Source organism: Mycetomoellerius zeteki, unplaced genomic scaffold (assembly GCF_001594055.1).
Source record: "Mycetomoellerius zeteki isolate Tzet28-1 unplaced genomic scaffold, Tzet1.0 scaffold25, whole genome shotgun sequence".
Taxonomy (NCBI): domain Eukaryota; kingdom Metazoa; phylum Arthropoda; class Insecta; order Hymenoptera; family Formicidae; genus Mycetomoellerius; species Mycetomoellerius zeteki.
This window is the reverse complement of record NW_017257227.1, coordinates 2,786,008-2,808,506: the sequence shown is the minus strand read 5'-3', so window position 1 is coordinate 2,808,506 and position 22,499 is coordinate 2,786,008. Positions and strand designations below refer to the sequence as shown.

General features: G+C 35.8%; 3 protein-coding genes across 4 annotated transcripts in view; 2 read left to right on the top strand and 1 right to left on the bottom strand.

The window, feature by feature from the left end:
- The first annotated feature begins 844 nt into the window (after positions 1-844).
- Positions 845-1,824, top strand: LOC108723715 (Coiled-coil domain containing 56). Of its 2 annotated transcripts, none has more exons than XM_018449642.1 (3): positions 845-932; positions 1,334-1,417; positions 1,489-1,824. In XM_018449642.1, exons 2-3 carry the CDS (start codon positions 1,402-1,404, stop codon positions 1,764-1,766), a joined length of 294 nt encoding a protein of 97 aa, XP_018305144.1. In that variant the 5' UTR covers positions 845-932; positions 1,334-1,401; the 3' UTR covers positions 1,767-1,824. The 2 variants fall into 2 exon arrangements, with proteins under 2 accessions (XP_018305144.1, XP_018305143.1); XM_018449641.1 differs by having other exon boundaries at positions 845-956.
- On the top strand, positions 1,821-3,743 carry mtTFB1 (mitochondrial transcription factor B1). Its single transcript, XM_018449640.1, has 3 exons — positions 1,821-2,581; positions 2,662-2,815; positions 2,898-3,743. The coding sequence occupies exons 1-3, from the start codon at positions 1,951-1,953 to the stop codon at positions 3,166-3,168; spliced, it is 1,056 nt and encodes a 351-aa protein (XP_018305142.1). The 5' UTR covers positions 1,821-1,950; the 3' UTR covers positions 3,169-3,743.
- A 68-nt stretch (positions 3,744-3,811) lies between these two features.
- The window catches only part of RhoGEF64C (Rho guanine nucleotide exchange factor at 64C), a 77,906-nt gene continuing 59,218 nt past the window's right edge, over positions 3,812-22,499 (bottom strand). The window contains exons 4-15 of the mRNA XM_018449593.1: positions 22,412-22,496; positions 19,358-20,788; positions 8,122-10,067; positions 7,398-7,609; positions 5,859-6,123; positions 5,536-5,757; positions 5,297-5,446; positions 5,118-5,225; positions 4,860-5,012; positions 4,661-4,777; positions 4,480-4,581; positions 3,812-4,373 (exon numbers count right to left, since the gene is read on the bottom strand). Of these exons, the coding sequence (XP_018305095.1) occupies positions 4,245-4,373; positions 4,480-4,581; positions 4,661-4,777; positions 4,860-5,012; positions 5,118-5,225; positions 5,297-5,446; positions 5,536-5,757; positions 5,859-6,123; positions 7,398-7,609; positions 8,122-10,067; positions 19,358-20,788; positions 22,412-22,496 (4,920 nt within the window). The 3' untranslated portion in view covers positions 3,812-4,244. The remainder of the gene's footprint in view (positions 4,374-4,479; positions 4,582-4,660; positions 4,778-4,859; positions 5,013-5,117; positions 5,226-5,296; positions 5,447-5,535; positions 5,758-5,858; positions 6,124-7,397; positions 7,610-8,121; positions 10,068-19,357; positions 20,789-22,411; positions 22,497-22,499) is intronic.

Genomic DNA, 22,499 nt, shown 5'->3' with positions numbered 1-22,499 from the left:
AAATAATATTCTGTTTAAGATTATAATTTAGTCCTTGATAAACATATTATCTGCGAAAAGTCATTAAGAAGTCAATTAATTTTAATAAATGGTATATTTATTTTATGTGTATATAGAAAGAGTGAATTGCAATTATTAAAGCTTGTTTTATTAATAGTGTTTTTAAAATTGTATTGCTCGGGATTTTCATTTGCGCCGCCTTATATATTATATTTTCTTGATATTTTAATAATTTGAGCCCAGTATACATAATCCGTCTTTATTTTAAGATCTTAAGCGACTTGTGATTGGCTCATGAAATATCAAGACTATACTTAAAACTATCTTTTTAAAAATTGACTATGAAAACCGATTTAAGAAGTCTCTTTCAAGTAACACAATAGGTGTAGTAAGCCTTAAATCTTAGAAATTGATCGATCATAGTCGATTATTCTTCAGCTGTAATTAATCAATTTCTTTAGGCTTAATTACACTATTACTGTGTAATGAGATTAAATTTGGACAGCTTGAACCTTTAAATTTAAAATCCTGAAAATTCTTGAAAGTTTACCAAGTATTATTTTTTTGTCTGATTACATGATCTTTTGATACTTTATCGATTTGTATTTTATATAAGTTCTTGTTGATAATTGCGAATAATAATAGCAATTAATGATGTTTGCTAAAGGTAAAAATATAACGCTGTATATTGAGATTTCTGAATTACTTTCCATATTTAAAATCTTCCAACGGAGATGCTTAAAGCTATTTTCTATCATGTATTGCACGTAATCGCCGCTCGTCTATGATGGCAGTATCGCACTGGAGTGTGATGTGCACTCTGTGTAGAAGTGCAGGTAGCAAGGTGTACGTGTTACTCGTGTAATTTTTGCCTATCTTGTGGTGTGAAAGATCTAAACCGAGTTATAAGATTTTTTCATCGTATATGTAATGTACATATCTTCATCAAATATACAGTGCGTTTCTTAATTAATATTTGATAATTGTTATGCACATAAAATAAATATTAATAAGAGTTAATAGGCTGATTTAACTTAACCTCAAAATCCTAGATTTTAATGCGTTTTCCGATTAAAATTAAGTTACATTTTTATAATCTTTTAGAAAGATTAATTAGTAATTTGTTCAGTTCATATTCATAACTTTATAGGAGACATTTTTATGTAGTTAAAATTATATATAAATTTATATTATTGAGATTCTTCTGATATATGTGCATGTTATCTAAAAATACTGTATTTAAATTTTTCATGATTTTTATTACTTAGAATGTCTATAATCATTATATAAACATTAGGTAAACAGTTTTTACAATGATATGTTTCTGTTTAAGTTTTCATGAAACTGGAACTGATAACAAGAAAAGAGACGAAGATCTATTCTAATTGAGGACGCTGGTGTATGGAAATGGGACCTGGTGAATGATCTAAGTTGAATATTTTACTTGATATTCTTTGACATAAGTAAACTTAATACATTTGTCTACAGATAATCAACTTGGACAAAATAAAGCTATGCCAAAGGTTGATATAATAAAAGATGCAACAAAGCTTAAATCTACAGATTTAATTTATATGAAACGTTTAGAAGAACAGAATTTTCAAAGAGCAATAAATGTACAGAAATATCGCAAAGCTAATAGTCGTACTGCTATTGGTTTAACCCTTGGAGTCATTGGAATTTATGTTTATACAATATATTCAGTTAAACAGGAAAAATTCTTAGACGACTTTGAAGTACCAGAAAAGACGATTGAGAAGACATAAAAAGTATTTTGTTTGAAATATCAATAAAAAAGTTTACTGCTTATTGTATTAAATAGATAGTATATTTTTGCTTATATAATAGAAAGCTTATTTTTTAAAGTGATATTTTTATCCTTTCTGGAGATCATACTTTGTAAACCATCTGTTTTACATAAGTGTGTCTGTACAAGATTAATATTTGAAGATGTCTGCTCCACGATTGCCACCACTTCCAGTCATACGAGATATACTGAAATTATATAATTTGAGTGCCATAAAACGATTGTCTCAAAATTTTCTTCTGGATCAAAATATAACTAACAAAATTGTAGCAAAAGCAGGAAAAATTTCTGGGGCTGAAGTACTGGAAGTCGGTCCAGGTCCTGGTGGATTAACCCAATCTATCCTAAGACAGGTCCCTGAACGATTAATAGTTGTGGAAAAAGATAAAAGATTTAAACCGACTTTAGAGATGTTAGCAGACTCATTCGGTGCGATTAATGGAAAGATGGATATAATGTACGATGATATCCTAAAAACAAACATGGAAAGTCTATTCTCACTGGAGAAAAAGAGAAATTGGAATGATAAACCTCCAGATATCTTTGTCATAGGCAATTTACCGTTTAATCTAGCGACACATCTTATAATTAAGTGGTTGCATGCGATATCCGAACAACGTGGACTTTGGGCATTTGGTAGAACAAAAATGACGTTAACGTTCCAAAAAGAAGTAGCGGAACGTTTAGTAGCTCAACCATTGGAAAACCAACGATGCAGGCTGTCAGTAATGGCACAAACTTGGACTTTTCCAGTACTTCGTTTTATTATACCTGGTAATCAAACAGCATTTTATTATGTTATATAAATTTGTTTAATGAAATTTATTATTTACACTCCAATTTATAATTTATAGGTAAAGCTTTTGTTCCAAAACCGGATGTCGATGTGGGAGTGGTGTCATTTACGCCGTTAGTCAAACCACGCACACAGCACGATTTTAAATTCTTTGAAATGATAACGAGGCATGTGTTCAGTTTCAGGCAGAAGTACAGTGTACGATGTATCGAGTAAGTTTGTTTATATTGTAAATTACCCCTATTATGATAATAAATAAAACTGCAAATACATTTTTTATCTTTTTTCTTATAGGACTCTATTTCCGAAGGAGCTTCGCAAAGATTTAGGTTTGATGATGTACAAATTGGCTGACTTGGATCCGACGCTCAGGCCGACGCAACTTACCATAGAGGATATAAACAGGCTAGCAACCGCTTACAAGTATCTGCTCGAGAAACATCCAGAGCTTAAATTGTATAATTATCGCTCATCTCGGCATTTACTACCGTTAAATGATACGAAAAATGTTGTAGTACAGGACTGTGCAGAAATGTTGGAAGAAAATGTTGGAATGAGTATCTGATCGGAATGGTCTATACTTGATATATGCATCAAATTTCAGTTTTATTAAATCGCAGATTGTAATGTAGCAGATTAATTTGTTACAACGAATTTCTGTTAGAACTTTGTGAGGAAATCTGTAAATATACATTTATATATATACACAATATGGCTTAATTCTTAAATAAAAATAATGTACAATTTGCATGTTGTGTTAGACGTCATAAAAATACTGTTAATTATTTGGAGAAAGAAAGAGAATAATTGGAGAAATTAAAATAAGTATATTCCGACAGCTTTACAAATTGTCGATGCGGGCCAATTATACGGACCGTATACGGCACCCTGTATCCTTGACGCTGCTGATTCATGCGAATTTTTCAATACTATTAATCTGTGCGCCCTATATATAACCTCGAATCTAATAAAATCTACCCTATTAATATCATTTTCGCAAAAAGCGATACTGGTGAAAAGAATCGCAGATGGAAAATGCAAATAACGTATGTTAACATCCGTAAATAATCTGCGAAAAGAAAACAATACCCAATACACCGATCAATATCACAGCTACTCGTCTCGTCTTTTTTTTGAAAATTTAATCATTAATATTAAATAGTCCTATATATATGTATATGTATGTGTGTGCGTGTGTGTGCGCGCGTGTGTATATATATATACATATATATGTATATGCAGACATATATTATATATATGTACTTAAGATTATTCATTAGGAATCGACGAAATTGTGCGCGACTCTCGAAGCCACGTAGCACTTTATTTTACAGTGTCGTAGGAAACTCAAGTTTCTGCAACGTACTGTAACAACCGAACACAGATGGTCATACCTCGAATTCGGTAAGAACTAGACTTTCGCTCGTCGACGGCCGCGTGTCAACGAGGCGAGGAAATCCTTTGGTCTAGCGTTCTCTCTCCGCAATAAATCATTACTAATTCATTTGGAGATCATATACATGAATTTATGCCATCGCTTAGACTTCTTCGCACTGGTGAAGAACTTCAGTCGCTTAAGAATGCGGTAAATATATCCAATAGCATCTTATTACGTATGCACTTATTACATCTAAACCTTTATTAGTTCCTCGCTACACCACAGATCATGATATTAGGAAGGGCCCCTCGACGTTTACGCCAAGCGCCAAGAGACTGTGCGTGAGCCTGTAATGTTCTACACCATCTTTTCGTTCTCGCGCCATCCTCTGCCTATAATAAATCAATTTACTATTTATTCATATCAATATCAATAAATTATTTACAATTAAAATTCATCATCTCGATCTGCATTTGAAATTAAGTTAAATAATCTTACCTTAAATATAAACGTCTCTTTAGAAGACAATTCCTGTATTTCGAAATAATCTTCGAGATCCGTTTCACAACATACTATGCATTTATCGAGGTATAGCGGCTCCTGAAATGATATCGATGGTTTAAAAAACAGATTCGCGTGACTCTCTAATAAAATAATGTGAAATGTACTAATCACTCACTCGTAATAAAGAATATCGTCCAAGTTTCTCTTTGACCAGAAGTAAGGTAGCTTCCTTGATACCTATGTGCTTTGGAAAGAGCGACTCATCGTTAAATTCGGGATAGTCGGCATTCGGCTGAAAAATCAAAATTTTATTTATATTTATGCACAAAATTATTCGCGAGACACATTTAAAGACACGTATTGTACATATTTACCTTGCCGTTTGTAACAAGCATGGCAATAACAGGCGCAAGTTTAACAGTTCGACCGCGTCTCCAGTTATTGTCAGTCGGCTGCGCTACCAGAAGACGTCCTTCGAGGACAAATCTAGCGTCTTCGTGTGCCCATTCCAAAATCTCGACAGCCATCTAATGTAAATTTTATAAAAATTAATAGCATGATTAAAGAATTAAATAATTAACACTTTAAAATTAAATAAGTATAAATGGAGCATCTTAATTAGATTTACACACCTTTCTTAATTTAATATTCACCATATCCTGTTCGCCAACGGACCGTCTACCATTCTGAATAATCGATATTCTCCTCCACAATTTCGTCGACGTAACATCCTTTGCCTCCTATTAATTATAAATGCATATTTATTTTCAATCTTAAATTGTATTAGATTTGTACAACGCGATATACTTACAGCATTCATGTGTTCCAAATGTAGCTCGATATTTGTTTGTGCTTGCTTAAGCCTTTTTTTCGCTTCTTGGATATCAGGTCGGACAGAAGGTGTCGCTTTGAGCAAACGTGCCAGAAGCAGAGGATATTTCGTAACTCTTTGGACAGGAACCTGTAAAAAATACGATACATAAAATTATGAACGTATGATTTATATCTTTCATTCTTGAATAAAAAATTAAATCAAGGAAATGACATTACCATTAAAAAGGAGTTCAGATTCATCCTTCGCAAAACCGTGTTCTCCATTTGAGAAACTCTGAGAAAGATGCGAAGAAGCTCTTTCTCCTTCTCTAGATTTTGTAGTAACAAACTGGCGCCGCCTTGACGCGTGCAGTAACTCTCGAAAGCGTGGAGCATTCTTTCTGACTCGAGAAAGATCTTACCCACGTCCACCGTCAAGAGATCCTCGTCCCCGGATTCCTACACAATCAAAAAGATCAGACATCGCAATGTATATTTTTCAATATTCGTCGCGTATTTAGAATAAGAACTAAAATACATGTCTTGCGAGAGTTTCTTACCTGAGCGAGTTCCACGCTGTCCTTTAATTTCTCGGCTAAAACGAGATTATGTTCCAGCAGCTCCTCGACATTCAGGAAGATCGCCGATAATTGTTCTGACGTGAGAAGACCCGCTCTGAACATCGGCCGGTGGAACTCTTCGAGTATGATCTGTAGATCTCTGCCGTACTTCTGCTCGGTTTCCACGATTTCCGTGATAATCTCTTTCCGTTCCGCGCGTTTCTTCGAGCACTTCCTGCACACGAAAGGCGCATAAACGACACCGCTGAAAAAAAACATGAAAAATAAAAATATCTGCGCGACGCCGCGATAACGCAAACGTTATAATTAAGGAAGTTGCTACCAAAAAGATTTTGTCAGATGAAAGCGAAGACAATCGAATATGAAGCTTGCAACTACTACAAATTTGTACGTGTAATCTACAATCACGGACGAAAGCGGCTGTCGCAACTTCCGGACGCATATTGCATTATCCATTCATCAAGCGTCAACCGCGCTCTTCGATAACGACACTTTCGCTTTCGGGCAAATAAAATCGATGGCGGGAGAAAGTAGCCCACTGTTTCTCTCGCGCTGCATTTGTCGCATAATCTAGTCGAACGAATTCTTAGATATACTTAGATAAATTCTAAACGCGTTCAATAGCCTTGCTTTGGTATTCAGAGAGCCAAACTTGCCAAGAGTCTTTAATCAGTGCCAAGAAAGAGTAATCAGTCTATTTTCAATTTAAAAATAAGTTCAATTTTTGAAAATGGATCGTAAATATTGCTCAGTTCAAAATGGACAGAAAATGCAATTTTTCAATGCAATTGAATAAACAAAATTTTTCTATTTAAAATACAGATGAATTAAAAATTTCAATGCATTTTAATTCGTTCTTATTTACTGCAGAAGTATTAATTAATCAAAAAGCTCGCGTTTTCAGTAATCAGTGCATTAATTCAAGCAAAGATGATTTTTCGATTGATTTCTCACAAGAGAAAGATCGGTATAGATCGCTACGACGGACGCGCAGGTGGATCACAGCTGTGAAAAGTCCACGACCGTAACGAAACGGCATTCGTTCCTCGATTCGCAGGATTACTCCTGGGAGGCCGGAACGCAGAACGGCACTTTGTTCGTGGATTTATAGTTCAGAGGCGAATCGAGCGAATCCCGCGCGGAGTTCGCAGTAAACCGAATCTCTCACGGTCGAAACTCGGCCGTGCAGCCGTGGAAGATACGCTCTAGCGAAGACTTTTGGACCGTTATATCCTCTCTCCGGATCATCGAACGCTATCTGCGAATGTGGGTGGAAATGATAACAGCAATATAATTTAGAACGTCGAGATGCGTTAAGAGTTTCAAGAAGCTCTTGTAGTACGTTTATAATCATTTATACGCGCCTAGCGATTCAAACGGGAAACTATAAAGAGGTGAAGCTAAAATGTGAGAGCGATCATTCATTAGGATATTGAAGCATTTTTCCGTAATCTGTAATACCGGATATCGAACGCATCAAAAGTATAACAGTTCCGGTTTCAAGTCTCTCAGGCTCACCTGTCTGTTATCAGAGGGTCCAGTCGCTGCTCGCAGTCCTCGCACAACTTCGTGGCCCCGGAAATCACCTGCGGCATTCCACCGAGGAGGCTTCCCGGACCGGAGGAGACGTTGCCTGTCCTCCAGCGTCTCGCGACACATCGAGTGCTACTGGCTTGGCTGCTCTCAGATCCGACTCCGCTGTCGGTTCTCTCTATGTCGACTGTCCTCGACTGTGAAAATACGATAAGAAGCATTGATTAGAACCCCACATTAACTAGCGTGAATATATGTTATTATTTCAGAGATCCCAAAAAAATATTTTACTCGAATCGCGTTAATTGGTACTCAATTAGTCAAATTTGTTGAAAACAAATTTTGTCAAATGTTTGCTATAAATTTTATCAACAAAATGACACCTTTGATACAAATTATGTTATGTTTAATGATATTAAATTGCTAGCAGATATACAACAAAATCCGCTAATAAAACATAAAAAAAATATCGGCAAAATCGTGTGATGTTTGTTGGTAATTTAACAACAAATTGACGGCAAAAATCGATCAAAGCTTCGCTTGGTTTCGCCGACATTTGCTTTCACATTATGTCAGCAAACTTTGTCAGTGAAACGCAAATTCAATACAGACACAGTTGATATGAATTTGCTGAATATTTTGATCGAATTTATCAGCAATTTGTAGATAAATTGCTAACATTTTGCTGTCTGGGTAGTTTCAAACTCACCTTCAACGTCTCCGGTGAGCTCGTCAAGATAATGTTGCATTCCTCGCTACTGTCGGACACGTTAGAGATCTGTGAACTCTTGGAACTGAGATCGCCCAGGCTAGTCTCCTTCTGCTCATATAGAGCCTCCAGGTCTCCTTCGGCATCGTCTTCTTCGTCTTCGTCTTCATCCTCGTCTTCCTCCGCGGAACGCGTGCGATCCTTAGAATCCATTAAGAAACTTAACAATTCGAACTTGGTAGAGATGTTATTCTCGTCCTCGGGCGACATTGACATTTTCTTGAAGAAGTCTTCGGGACTTTTGGACAAATAGGTCTCGGCCAGATCCTCCGAGTTGGACTTCTTAAAGACTTCCTCGGATAAATAAGGACCGAGAAACTGATCCGGCGTGATTTTTTTGTAATATTCGACGTCACCGAAGTAGATTCTGTCCTTGATATAATCTTCTGTGGGTGGTGGACTTAGAGGTAACGGCGGCGGCTCGTCGGGTATCTCCTCGTAAATCGGTTCCTTGATCACCTCGTATGGATTCTCTTCGAGGAAGAGATTCGTCGAGATGAAATCACCATCCGAATTCAAGCTGGATGAACGCGAATAATTTGCTTCCAGAGTAGACTCAGAACTCTCGTATTCTTTGCTCTTCAGTAAGCTCTGCTTCAGGATCTTCAAGATGGCCTGGCCGCTGTCCTCGTCCAGGATTTCACCGTTCTCGCGAGCTTTTCGTAGGGAATCTTCGAGCAGTTTAGAGATCAGAGCCTCCTTGGACAAGATGGGCAGTTTTGAGGAACTTTCGATATCCTTGAACCGCGTCTTGGATTCCGGCCGCGTTCTTTCATCCGTGTAAAATCTCGAACATTGATTAGAATTAGAAGATTTAATCTCAACACTCAGCCTCTTTTGTTTCTCAAAATTTATTGCCGACTGTTCTACGTGACGACACGAGAAAGTATCGTCGCTAGACGACTTTGGTGCTTCGCCGTTCATCTTTAGATTCGTTTCGCTATTTTCGACGACGTGATCCTTCCCGATTTGTTTAGAACGCGAATCGTCATTCGTCGACTCGACCACAATGTTCGATTTATAATTTTGGAGTATCACCAGAGTGCGATTCTCCACGGCGTTCTGGACCTTCGGCGGATTCTCTGAGTTTACAGAGATCACTGTCGGATTGCACACGCTATCTTCTCCGCCGACGCTGATAGTTACTTTGTTACCTGGCGTTAGTTCCGCGTTTGTATTTTGATCACCGTTGATAAGGATGGACGTTCTTCTGGCGCCTCTTGGACTGGATTCCGGACCGATCTGCAGCCGATGTACCAGCGGCGATGAGCGCGGGCTTACCGTGATCTTACAGACATTGCTCTCGGGCGAGTTGATTTCGATCTTCGAGGATCCGTAAGAGCTCGTCGAATTCCACGATGCTGTCGACGCTGAAGAAATCGTTCGCCGATGATCCCTGATCGAATTGGTAGGATTCTCATCCGTATCAGCGGTAGAATTACCGATCTTGAAGCGATGCCTCTGCCTACCAGGCGGCGGAGACCAGCTCGTAGGTCTCATCGTACGGAAATGCTCATTACTCGCATCGGAAATATCACTGCGCGCGTCTGGAGGTACATCAACCTCCTTTTCGGTATTATCGGCGGTCTTCTCAGGAATCTCATCAACGTTCTTGCTAGTCTCGATCTCACGATCGGAATTCTTAAACTCACCACCCGTTTCTTCGTCGATTTCTTTTGTCTCGTTCTTTCTTCTCGGCGAACTTTCCTCGTCGACATCCTCGCGTGAAACTGCGGACGATGACGATGACGATGAAGATTCCTTGATTTTCTTGCTGAGACTGAGGCGCATCGTATCCGAAAACAGGACGTCACCCGCCGAGATCTCCGGTTTGCTGAACGACCGATCGCTTTGACTCCGCGTCAAGAAGGATTTTCTCGAGTTCTCTGCAGGTAGCGATTAAGAAGAAATCAATCGATAATGAAAAGAAGTTATGACGGTATGGAATTTTAATTATCACATATCTTTTCATGATAGTATTTAAACACGCACACAAACTGTAATATCAAAATATAGGTAATGATGTAACAGTTAAAAATGTATGAGCTGTAGTTTTTGCAAAAAGTAACTAGAATTGGAAATTTATATTTTCCGTATAAAAGTGAATGTTATGTACATATGAAACAGTTCAATAAGGTTTAATATTTATATTTAACAACATAATTATGATTTAAATAAAATAATTTTTTATTTAGACTCTAAATCGTTTAAACTTTTATGTCACTTTTAAATACAATATAGAAAAATCTGTAATCTTTTCATAATATTTTCATTTTGTTAAAATATGTGCGTAATATATTTTTAATGTGCACATTTATAACATAATTTTTAAACTATATTAAGACATGTAACACGTAAAGCCTAAACATACTAAAAAGAAAAAGTTAAGAAGTATTAAGTAGGATATATTAGATTTCCGTTCTCCTTTCCCCAAACTCGGTTTGAAAAAAAATATTAATCTATTGTACATTTCCTGTTATAAGACTCGAAAGTATTTTAATATAGCATAATTATTCTTAATTACAAAAAAACAAATTACATATTACTCGGCTGTGAAAAACAGCCATAGATACATTACACAGTTAGTATACGTATCATTTCTAGCAAAACATATAATTTTCTTATCTGTCAGATATCTTCAGCGCTTTACAAAATTTAATAAAACCGATTAATAAAACTATGCATTTCATGTTTATATAAGTAACAATTTTATGACTTTCAAACTCGAACTGTGAAAGAGTAAACGATTTATATCATTTAATTTTATGTTCGCGAATGTTCGTTCGGTGATTTATTTTCTCCTGTTGTTTTTTTACATTTAATATTTATAAAATAGAAGTACTTCTTTTGTGTAAAGCGAGAATTTCCGTTTAATTCACGGATCTGGAGAAATGTCCGTAACGCTAAAATCCCCCGGAAGCAAAACCGCAGATGTGAAGCATGAAGTTGAAATTGGATACCCGTGAAAAGTACGCTTGACGATTTAATATCAAAATTTACTTGGACGTGTGTCTGAGAAAGTTTATGCTATTTCTTAGTTAGCAGATTTATGGCGGTATCACTTAATAATATTATAATATATAATTGCATTCGCAGAAGGAAAATACATTCAACCTCTTTCTAGTAAAACAATCACATTATACATTCCCGTAAGAAGCAAAAAAATTCCAATGAAGTTAACATGCTAATATGTTTGTACTTTTGACGATTTGAAATAGTTTTAATATATTTGTATTATTTTCTATGACATATATCTACTACAGATTAAAATTTGGAAAATGTCTGTATTTTTATTTATAGAATTGGAATCTTCTACAATAGTTTTGAATTTGTAACGGATGTTAGAAAAAAATTATTTATTTGTCAAATATTATTCAAGTAAGAATACCCTCTTCGACTTTCGATATATTTCATTCAAATTTGATGCGTTACGACTCCAATTTCAATGTAAAGTTTATGTAAAATCAAAGATTTCCTTCGATACGTGTCTCTAATGATCGGTGAAAGTGCGCCGATTTTGGGTGATTCGTGAGCAAAACGAGTTTGAAATTTCTCGCTGCGAGAAAATTCAACGGTTTTTCCACAGTTGCTCCACTTTATGCGGCCATCAGGAATATCTAAGACGCGTGCGATTATCCGGCCGCAAAAGCGATTGCGCAAATCGCCGATTCGCCTCGTTTATGGCTTTATGACTTGGATCAATCTCACGCACGTAAAAGAAAAGATGAGCTGCCGCCGTTGCGAGGTTTTGCGAAACTAAGCATTGTGCCGCAATAGCTGATGAGCCTTCTTTGTGCTGATTTAAGCGTGTTGATCATCAGCGTAGCATCAAACATGACGTCAGTATAAATGCTCCATAAAATACTTTCAAAAACAATAAATATACCTGTCCCATTTTTAGTTTATCATATCTTAGAATTTTATATGTAATAATATTTTAAATATTATTATAAAAATTAATATAATGCGTAAAATTTTTAAAAAGTTTAGATCTGAAATCTAATATTAATAGAGTACAATCGATCTAGAATTCCTTAGCTTAAAGTTCGCTATTGAAAGACGCGAAAAAAGGTAATATTCATGCGTATTTTTCCTCGAGTTTCAAGCAATTATCCGGCAAGTAAGGCGATCGCAAAAACTATGCTCATTTACATCACGCATAGGAAATGTAAACAATGAGTCAAGAAAAGTCTGAAGTAGCGAACAAAGAGAGAGAGATACGCCACGCTTAAAAGAACATCGCTCTAAAACATTCTAGGTAACGAGTCGCTCTTCTATGAAAGAAAAGCACGAAGTGAACGATGGACGACCGGGTTCCTCGTTCGCGCGAGGATTTACGCCACCGCGTGCAAAACGAACGAAGAAGATCACTGATGATGTACGGACCGTGAATCGCCATGATGTGAAAAAGGGTTTATCAAGCCGCACAGCTAAGCACCGTCGCTCATCGTCGGTACGAACGAGTGAAAACGTGAGAGATCTCTAAAAAGCATATAATTACATGGTTCTGGACCATGCGCATGCGGATCAAGGGAACGAACTGATGATTTATGAGGCCCGTGAGTAAACAACGACGGCGCGAAAGAGTCAAAGTTCCCCACAAGCTGCACGATCAGGTGCATTCATTAAAGGCGCAGCACGTGCTTATGCATGATCGATAGTACCTCTAAAATCCACTGAGTATTTATCGAGAAAATTTTTTTCATGCATCCATTTTGTTCATTTACATTTAATCTTTTCTCATATTTTTAAAATAAAAATTTATTTAAAATACATGTATATGTATCAATCTAATATCTAGGTTTGATCGTAATTGTTGTACTTCTCGTATTTAGTTGCTTTATTCATATAAACGGTCCTATATCTAATCTTAATTATTGTTTAATCTGTTTTATTTGCTTATTTTTTATTATTTACATTTATATTGCATCATATAAATTTATACAGAATGGCTGCGTTTAGCAGAAAGAGCAGTTTTACAGAACTGTTGTAATATTTTTCAATTTAATTGGTTCTTTCCCGTAGTCTTCACTTAAATTAAATGTATAATATAAATCAATCATATTAAAAATCTTACAACAGTTATATATGTATATAAAACTGCTTTTTCTCATGAATGCAATTAATGCACATAATGTATGTGCATTAATCCAACTGCAATATAGAACTTCTGATATCTTTGCAATATAGAATGTACATTACAATATTAGATTTCGTTTATTCTATTTTTATAGTTTTTTAATTAATACTTCTGATGTATTAAGAAGATCATCTCCCAAGATAATATTCAAATTGTTAATTAATAGTAACAAAACAGCAAATAAAAATTTATATTCAAATGTGATCCAAATAGCGTAACAGACACACCTCAATTTAATTACTAGAAGATTGGCTACAGTTATTAATTTTCAAAGTGGAAAGAACGTAGAAAGCAGTCCCGTGTAAATTATCGTCATTGTGTTATTACATTGTTACTGAATTACCGTACGCGCAATACAAAACGTGAAACTGAACGAAAATAATCTGCGATATGCATCGCGCGCTTGCATGAAGATCGTATGTCCGCCGCGCCGGTGCGGGGAGGAGAAACGAGCGTAAAAAGATTCTTGCTTGGGAAAAGAAATCGGCGTTTAGATTTTATAATTCGAACGCCGAGTTTACTCGTGCCTGAGCTTAGAAAGTAGAGTGGAAGTAACTAATTAAAACGCGCCGTGAAGGAAGAACAGAGATGGATTGTGTAAAGCAATGAATGGAGATATTCTATCTTTAGAATCCACTGAATTATACACATTGAATACTAAAATTCATTTGTAAAAACGAATACTAAAGCCGATACTAACATTTAATTGCTATTCCTTTTCCGTCATGATTTGAAATTTAAAATTATTAAAAAAAATTTTTTTTAATTAATCTTCCGTCTACACTGTCTACAGTCATATTTTTATTCCTTCCGTTTGCAATCTGGATCCTTTTTGTTCAATTCTAGTTTTTTTTAGGCTATTCTAAGTTTTCAAAAATGTGAAAAAATTCAAAGTTACTTTTCAACATCTCTATTACATAATTACATTATCAAAATTTTTTAACTTAAATGTAAAAATCTTTATTTAATCCATTTTCCTTTCTCTTTTTATTTCGGTGAAATTTGAGAGTGAAATTTCCGTTTGTGCCAAAAAAAAAACTCAAATTGTAAGCTCTCTCTGAGGGTTGAAATTTTTTAATTCAATTTAATTTGCTTTTAAAATAAAAAATTTAATGCTTCTATATTTACAATTCGCATTTCAAATAATTAACTGTAATTATCGTGGTATAATAAACTATTATTTTTAAAGAGGTGCACTTACTAACTTTCTTCGTAACAATGATGATTAGTATTAGTGTGGAAGCGATAAATAACAAAGCGCGGATGCGAAGAAGAGAGGAAACCTCGGTGCATCGCGGTTACGAGGCGGCTCGGTCACTCGCTCGCTCGCCTGCAGTTATCTAACGTGTTGTCGCACAGTACATTTACACCGGAAACACGATCACCGGAAATCATCGTAGACGATCTGTTTTATTTTCCGTTATACACTGCCGTGAGCATAAAGATTCACGGACGTATTATAATACTTAAGGAGTGGTCGAACCAAACATAAAATGTGAAAAAAATTTTTTCAAAAACAATTTCCCATTACAACATTTTTTGTGCAAATCAAGTTTATTTTATTTTATTTTATTTTATTTATAATAGGAAGGAATAAATTACATAATATTTAAGAAGAAAGAAAGTCGAGTTACATAAATTTTCTAATTAAAAATTTAATTGCAAATATATACAATTGTTAGAGAAACTAGACGAAAGAGCTATAATACGACATTATACCTTGCATATTTACAAGTGGAGTCGCTTTTTTGCACTCAATTTTCCGAAGACGCTCATTAATTATTCGATTGTGACTAAAAGAGACATTATTAGTTAATCCGGATTAGTCTAGTCAACATTGATGCAACGGGACTTTAGTCTCATTTTAAGAATGGCTCTTAACGTCTCTCCGAGAGAAACTGTCAGTTTATAAGCTCGATGTGAACTATACTGCCGTGCTCGATTATTGAAGCATAACTGCTGAGCTACATGTTAACTCGCCTCGACCAGTCGACGTATCGTCAGCAATAAATACATCATACATCCAAAAAGTGCATCGGCACGATCATCATGCACATGGTGTACAATTACTATTACATTACGACATGTATATTTTGCTACTACTATTATAACCGATGTTAATAGCATTGGAACGTGACTTATGACGGACAAAGATTGCGCGCGGAATATCAATTAATCGCAATACTAATTAATATGACGTACGTAAAGAGTGGTTAACGCAACGCTCGTTCTATTAATAGAACGGATTCACATAACTCTTATTTTTCCTTGTCGAGACCGGCACTCAGACGAGTCGCGTATAAATCGGTCGGCGCGGCACATTTCAACTCCGACGTTACCGCCAATCATCCGAGTTAATTCACACGACTTTTTCCCGTCACGTCTTATCTCGTGTCCGTGTGCAGACTCAATTTGTACCGCGAGTTCTACATTCTCGAATCCACTCATCACGTCGTAAACGTCAGACCTGATTTCGAAGTCCTTTTCAAGAAAGATTTAATTATGCGAAATAACAACATGGAAAATTAACGGAGACTCATAAATTGATTCTTTGGAAATCTACACACACATAATAGATAAAATTTTTTTTTTAATTTTATTAAATAGAGAATAAATATTCTAATCGTTTTTCTTAATGCAGAATCTAATTATCTGAATTTTTCTTTCTATTTGAATAGAATATCGCATTCGATATAATTTTTATATAATATAACAATATATATATATAAAATAGCGAAAGAAATTTCCGATGAAATATACGTGATAGATAACAAATTAAAAAAAAATTTGCTAGAAAAATGGGAAATAAATACATATTTCTAAAATATATATTTTTAAAATATATTTTCTAAAATGTGTGTGTGTTCTTCGTAATTAACGCCTAATCTAATTATCTTATTTTCTTTTTTTTTTTTGTTTGAACGAAATATCGTACGATGTAATCTTGATACGATAATAAAACAATGTATCATGAAGTGCGAAAGAAATTCCCGATGGAAATTATTTCATACTTAGTTGGAAGCCACTATAGACTTTCACAAAATTATATTTTCAATCGTGAAGTGAACTTCCGCGGTTCCGGAATTCGCATATCGCAGTAGACTCGCAAACCGGGACTACGTGATGCACTTTGTTATCGGAAGCACGTACGAGTGCTCGATGCCATCAGCGAAATCATGTTTAAAAGGAAATAAGCGCATTTCTCCCTTTCCTCTTAAAAAAAATAGATAACGGGATCGAATCGTTACCGATTAAATTAATATGTAACTATTCCTCTTCCTTTCTCGACGAAGTGTTTACGATACACCGGCGAGTTACCGCCGACGTACCGATAAATATGTACATGTTCCGTATAAGGCGGACAACCGCCGCTCGCATTGTCCCCGATCGTTTCGTAGTATCTTTCCCACGCGTCCACTTTCACGGCATCTCTCTCTTTTTCAACACGAATGCTCAGGAAACGCAAGCCCGTAGCATGATAATGCCTCTGTGGAGAATCATTTGCTTTGCGATAAATATACGACGTTTGTTAAAATAATTTAAAAGATATATTCTTGAGTAAAATTAAAAATACTCAATTTAACATCTTCATTCGAAAAAGCTGAGAGGGAGAGATTATCCAACATCACCATTATGATAGGTAAAAAGTCCTTTTTTTTCTCTACAAAAAAATATCACTTGTTGATGAACGGAAAATAAATTAATGATTTATTAACATAAATTTTTCGATCGTGTCAGTAAATATTCGACTGTTGTAGTTTTTAAGGAGGATATTTTTTTGTGCATTCTATATCTAAAAAGATGTAATGTGTGAGTGAGAGATAGATAGATAAAGTATTTATTGCTGTTCTAGGGGAAGCCCTCTAAGAACATAAAGAAAGAGTAAACAATAACGTTTAAGAATGAGAAACGCAAAATAAGAAAATTAATAAATAAAAGATAAGAAGATTTATAAATAAGTAGCGCAGAAATTTGAAGAAGATATTACACAAAGATGAATATAATATATTATAATATAATATATAGTAGAATATTTTAGAGAAAGAGAATTTTTTAACAATCTATTATTAGCTAGAATGTATCTTTGGAGTAAGTAACCAGAATAATTCGTCAATTTGATGCCAGCTAGCCCTGACCTTATACACTTTCGAATGCTCCAGACACAACTCACATGGCTTCTTTAGGCTACTTTTAAAAACGATCCAAACAGCTCGAGGATAAAACTCAGGGACGTCAGGATCTGCTAACCTTTCTCCTCTTGTCATCGGCAAAGCCGTCTTAAGGACGGTTACTCATATATTGCAATTCGCTTTCGCGTATTAACTTATCAAATTTTGTGCACGATTGACATCTGCGGCCATTTACGAGGATAATTCGAAAAGTTTTCGATAAAGAAAACATGATTTTTTGCAAAGTTTTTCTTATTTTTCAACATAGTCCCTTTGAGTGCATTGTCACGATGAAACCAAAAATTGATTGCTTTACGTGGCGAAAACAAAGAAATTGATGAACACATTTGTTTGAAATTTTAACAGCTCTGTACAGAATCTTTAAAATTATAGTTATCTAAATATTTGTGGCGTCATTTTTATGTCACACAGAGTACTTTTTGAATTACCCTCATATATAATTAACAAAAATGATCATTATCCACGCGAAAGAAAGAATAACTTCCACATTTATATTTCATCATGTATCTCTCCGAAGAGAAATGACGTTGCCGGTACTGTAAATTGCAAAAAATTTGCTAATCTTTAAAAGTCTCAAGATGAAAACACGAGACGTGAACCATTAGCAGGAGCATTGCACGAACCATGAATGCGTAACTTTTTTCGGAAGTTCAAGGATAGCCTGATAAGTCATGTTAGCCACACGCGGTTCATTAATCACACGTATTAGCATAATGGCCGGATGAGAGGAGGATCATACTGATGATGATAATACGATAAGCGCTGATGCTCCAGTGCAAGATTATCAATCTGTGATGGACCAAGATTTCTATCCATGATATGAAAAGTAGAGTCGCATTGTACGTTTAGGCTACTAATTTCCGCGAACGAGATTAACCCCTAGATGACTATAAATGTACCATCCTCGGGGCGAACTGTCCCCGTTACACACACATACAGCGACCGTAAACTGACCGGTTATAGTTATCGCTGCAAAGAAATTGATCATTAATTTACTTCTATATTATTAATAGCTACTGATACGACTCTGAGATAACCATTATGTTATTACGAATATCTGACACTAATTTTGAGAAATGAATTATATACGTCCGGGAACATCACCGTAAAACGTTTAACGCTAATATCATCGCGTACACTGTTATAAAATTATAGCTAATGCGTGAAAATAAATAAAGAACGAGGTGATAACCATGACGAATGCAGCGATTTATATATAATCGAAAAAATAATACGTATTTAATTATATAATCTTGTATATGAAACATGTAATTCACAAAAAAAATGAATATATAAATAAAGCTCTATCGTGTGTCAAATAATATAGTATGAAAAAATTTTTAATCAAAAGGTAAAAAGAGAAAGAGAAGAAAAAGTCAGCTTATGTTTTTTCTTAAAACGCAAGATTATTTTTGTAATTATTACAATTATGTTATGAATTTTATTTAAAATTTTTTATTATGAATTTAAAATTTTATTTTTAAAATAGGAAGTACATTTCTTTGTTTTTCTTAAAAATGCCGTATAGGATACGTCAATTTATAGATAAAGCAACATAATTATTTTAATAGCTCAATAAAATTATTTTCAGACCTGTATCTAACTAAATGTTTAAATACCGCAGCAAGATCGTTATTTTCATGCGATTGATCAATCATAACGTATAAAAGTTTTATGTAAATTGTAAAAAATGAAATTTGGACATCTCTACGCAGCCACTGATTATTAACTTATTGTTTTATGACATATTACTGACTCGCAACTCGCTTCTAACTTTCGATCTATTACTAACGGCTTATTATAGAAAGCTCATTAAGAATTTTATAATAATTCAGAAGAATCTTACCTTCAGACTTTAGGATTAAATCCTTCTCGTCTACAGCGATACCTGGGAGACGATCCTTCAATTCCTCGATCTCGATCTCCAACTCGGTCTCGTCCTCAAGTCTGATGGCTCTCTCATCCGACAATCTCCTCTCCTCTGGTAATATCCTCTCTCTGGAAATGTCGATCTTCGAGGCAGGTAATGAGTTGTCAAGTGAAGATTGCGATTTGCTTCCAATCTTATCTTGCTTCTTGAACGTAATGGAACGATCAAATTTCCTAGACGGAACGAACTTGTCTATTTTGATTTTGTCGGGACCAGGCGGCGTGATTTTCTTTACTTCTGGCACAATTTTTGGCTCCTTGTATCTGATTCTGTTCACTTTTGGATCCCTGATGTTTGGAATTGTGATGAAGTTGTGTTTTTCCTGTTGCTCTTGTGGCATGATTGACGCTTCCTCCTTCTCTTCTTTGGACTCGGGGCTATTGTCTCGCTGCTCCTTACCACAATTGGCGATTCTGCCGATCCTGCTCCACGAGAGTCGTGTCGCCTCGGATGGTTTTTCAGGTGCGAATATCACGTTATCGACATTGAAGAGTACATTCTTTCTTTTGCTCTCGATTACTCGACCGCGCTTCAAGATGCTCTTCAGTGTCTGCCGAGCCTCCTTCAATCGCCTAGGTGGTCTCTTTGGAGATACCTTCGGTATCGGGATCCTGGTAACCGGCGGTGACACGTCGTCATCGTCGTCCGATATCTCTCTGGGCCTTTCGTTGAACACTCTGATTCTTTGACCTCCGATAGCCGCTACAGCACTTCTATTCGGTATCCTCTCGATCGACTTAACTTTCGACGAATCGAATAGACTGGACGATCTTGTTCTGAGATTGTCCTGTTCCAGCGCGTTATCCGACAGATCGTCACTCAAATCGTCCTCGTCCTTCTGTTTCTTCAGTAATAGATACGGATTTACGTTGCACTCAAGGATGCTTTTCCGCGAGTCCGCAGTAACTGATGTTGTTGTTCCGTTCTTCCAGTCGTCATGGCTGGTCCTTCTCTGATTCACTTCCCTCGTTGGTTTCTTTGAGACGTGAGTCAGTCTGGCAGATGTCGCGGTGGAATGAGTTCGCGAGTGACTCTCCGGAGTCTCATCCAGCATCCAATCATCCGAGGACGCGCCGCCGCTGGTGAAACCAGGTCGCGATTTGCGATCGTCATAGCTCACAACCGTGCTCGGCTCCTTGTCGAACCATTCGGATCTGGACAGTGATGTACCCTCGGTCGTACCTTTCCGTTCCTTGGCAGCGGCCCTTGATACCACGCTCTGGCTCCTGGAATCTCGCTGCGAGGACGGTCGATGTGGCGAGATGCTGCGCGCCCGTGATCTCGGCTCCACCAGCCGGTTCCGTCGCATCTGGTCGTATGGATCGTCGATAGCGGTCCTCAGCACACCTAACAAATAGGTTTAACCGTTGTACTCGCGAGAGGAGATCGTCCCACAACTGTTTCGATTCGACTTGTTACGCCGACCTAGATCTCCAAATCGAACGCGAATAATGAAATTTCTGACAACGCTGATTTCAATTTCTAATATGGATATCAGAGAAATTATTCTGTCAAGGTGCACTCTTCTGGAATTTGAGTGTCTTTAATCTTTTTAAATTTACATTTTTTTAGCACGCTGTATGCATATATACAATGAAAAAATGTATTAAATTTTAATAAATACTTGTTTAAACAGTACTAATTGAATATTTACTAAATGTAAACATATATTTATGTGGTATAAGAACCATTAATTTGATTTAATTATCATTTTTTTTAAAGAATAAACATTTACTGTAGTATATTTTTAAGTAGTACTATTAAAAAAATATATATCATAAAATTTAATAAATTTTTTTCTCATTATAAGCGTGCTACTGAATTAAATATTTTCATATTTATATTTTAACAATGTATAATAATCTATTTTATTTGTTATATGAAAACAGCATTTCAGAAACAAAAATATGTAGAAACAAGAAATATAATGTACATTAAATTTTTTACTATTTGCTATCCTTATTTACCATCGATTACCAATGACAAATGTAATTTCAGTAATCAGACAATGTATATACATTTATATTTCGCATAATAGCAGAAACAATTGCCATTGCGGAAACCATTCAAGTGTAAAGTATCAATTGTCTTAATCGAAAAGTTGCTGCTCTACATTTCAAACGATTCACCCAGTATCATTTGTAGTACATGTCTTGAAGCGTCTCTCTCGACAAACAAAACGATATAATCTAAAACAATTTAAATGCAAACTAAAGTAGGTATAGTCGCTGAATAAAATTCAGTTATCTTGCTTGCGGCCAAGAACTTTCTGCGCTTCGCCGCATGCACGCTATCTCGAACGCGAACAAGGAGAAAATCTCTAATACGAAGAGCGCGTACAATTAGAGCATGAACATCATCGGCAGCACGACAGGCAGAAGCTCTTACATTCCGCCCTCACTTATCTTTCGAGCTCGGAACCAACACCCTCATATTTTAGATGCGCAGGACGTTCCACTTCGTAGATATCTATTTCTCCAACATGTCTTGGCATAATACAATAACGAGAAAATCATTTTATAAGAATACCGTTGTAGAGGTTCATAAAAATACCGTTTATAAAAATATCAAAAATAAAAGAGTAATCTCCGTGAAATAATCAAAGATATAAATTAAATGGAAAGAGAGTAAAAAACTGTACTACAAATAATTATATTTGCTATCTTGATACATCATTACTAACGTTATATGAACATTGCAATTTGCTTCATCAGCGCGAGAAGCAACTAATACTATAGTACATTGAAAAAAGAGTCTGGTTGCATTAATTGGAATTCTGGTTGAAAATGGACAAATCAGAATTTTATAATTCGTCCAAAGATAATCAGAATTCCAATTAATCTTAATCAGATATTTTTCTCAATATACCTGTGGAAGCCTCAAAAGTATCCGCTGGTATCCAAATATTCGCGAAATAACGTAATAATAATTATTGTAATCGGTAGAATAAGTAAAGATGCAATTACTTACCCGCGAGGCTCGGCCGGGATCTCGAGGATGACGGCAGCCGGCAGGTTCCACCGAAGGGCAGACCGGCCACCCGTTGGCCGCCGCATTT

Excerpts from the sequence above, each read along its gene's own strand:
- mtTFB1 (XM_018449640.1), top strand. The coding sequence starts at position 1,951 with ATGTCTGCTCCACGATTGCCACCACTTCCAGTCATACGAGATATACTG. Across the intron at positions 2,582-2,661 it reads ACTTCGTTTTATTATACCTG|GTAAAGCTTTTGTTCCAAAA; the intron begins GTAATCAAACAG and ends TATAATTTATAG. Across the intron at positions 2,816-2,897 it reads TACAGTGTACGATGTATCGA|GACTCTATTTCCGAAGGAGC; the intron begins GTAAGTTTGTTT and ends TTTTTCTTATAG.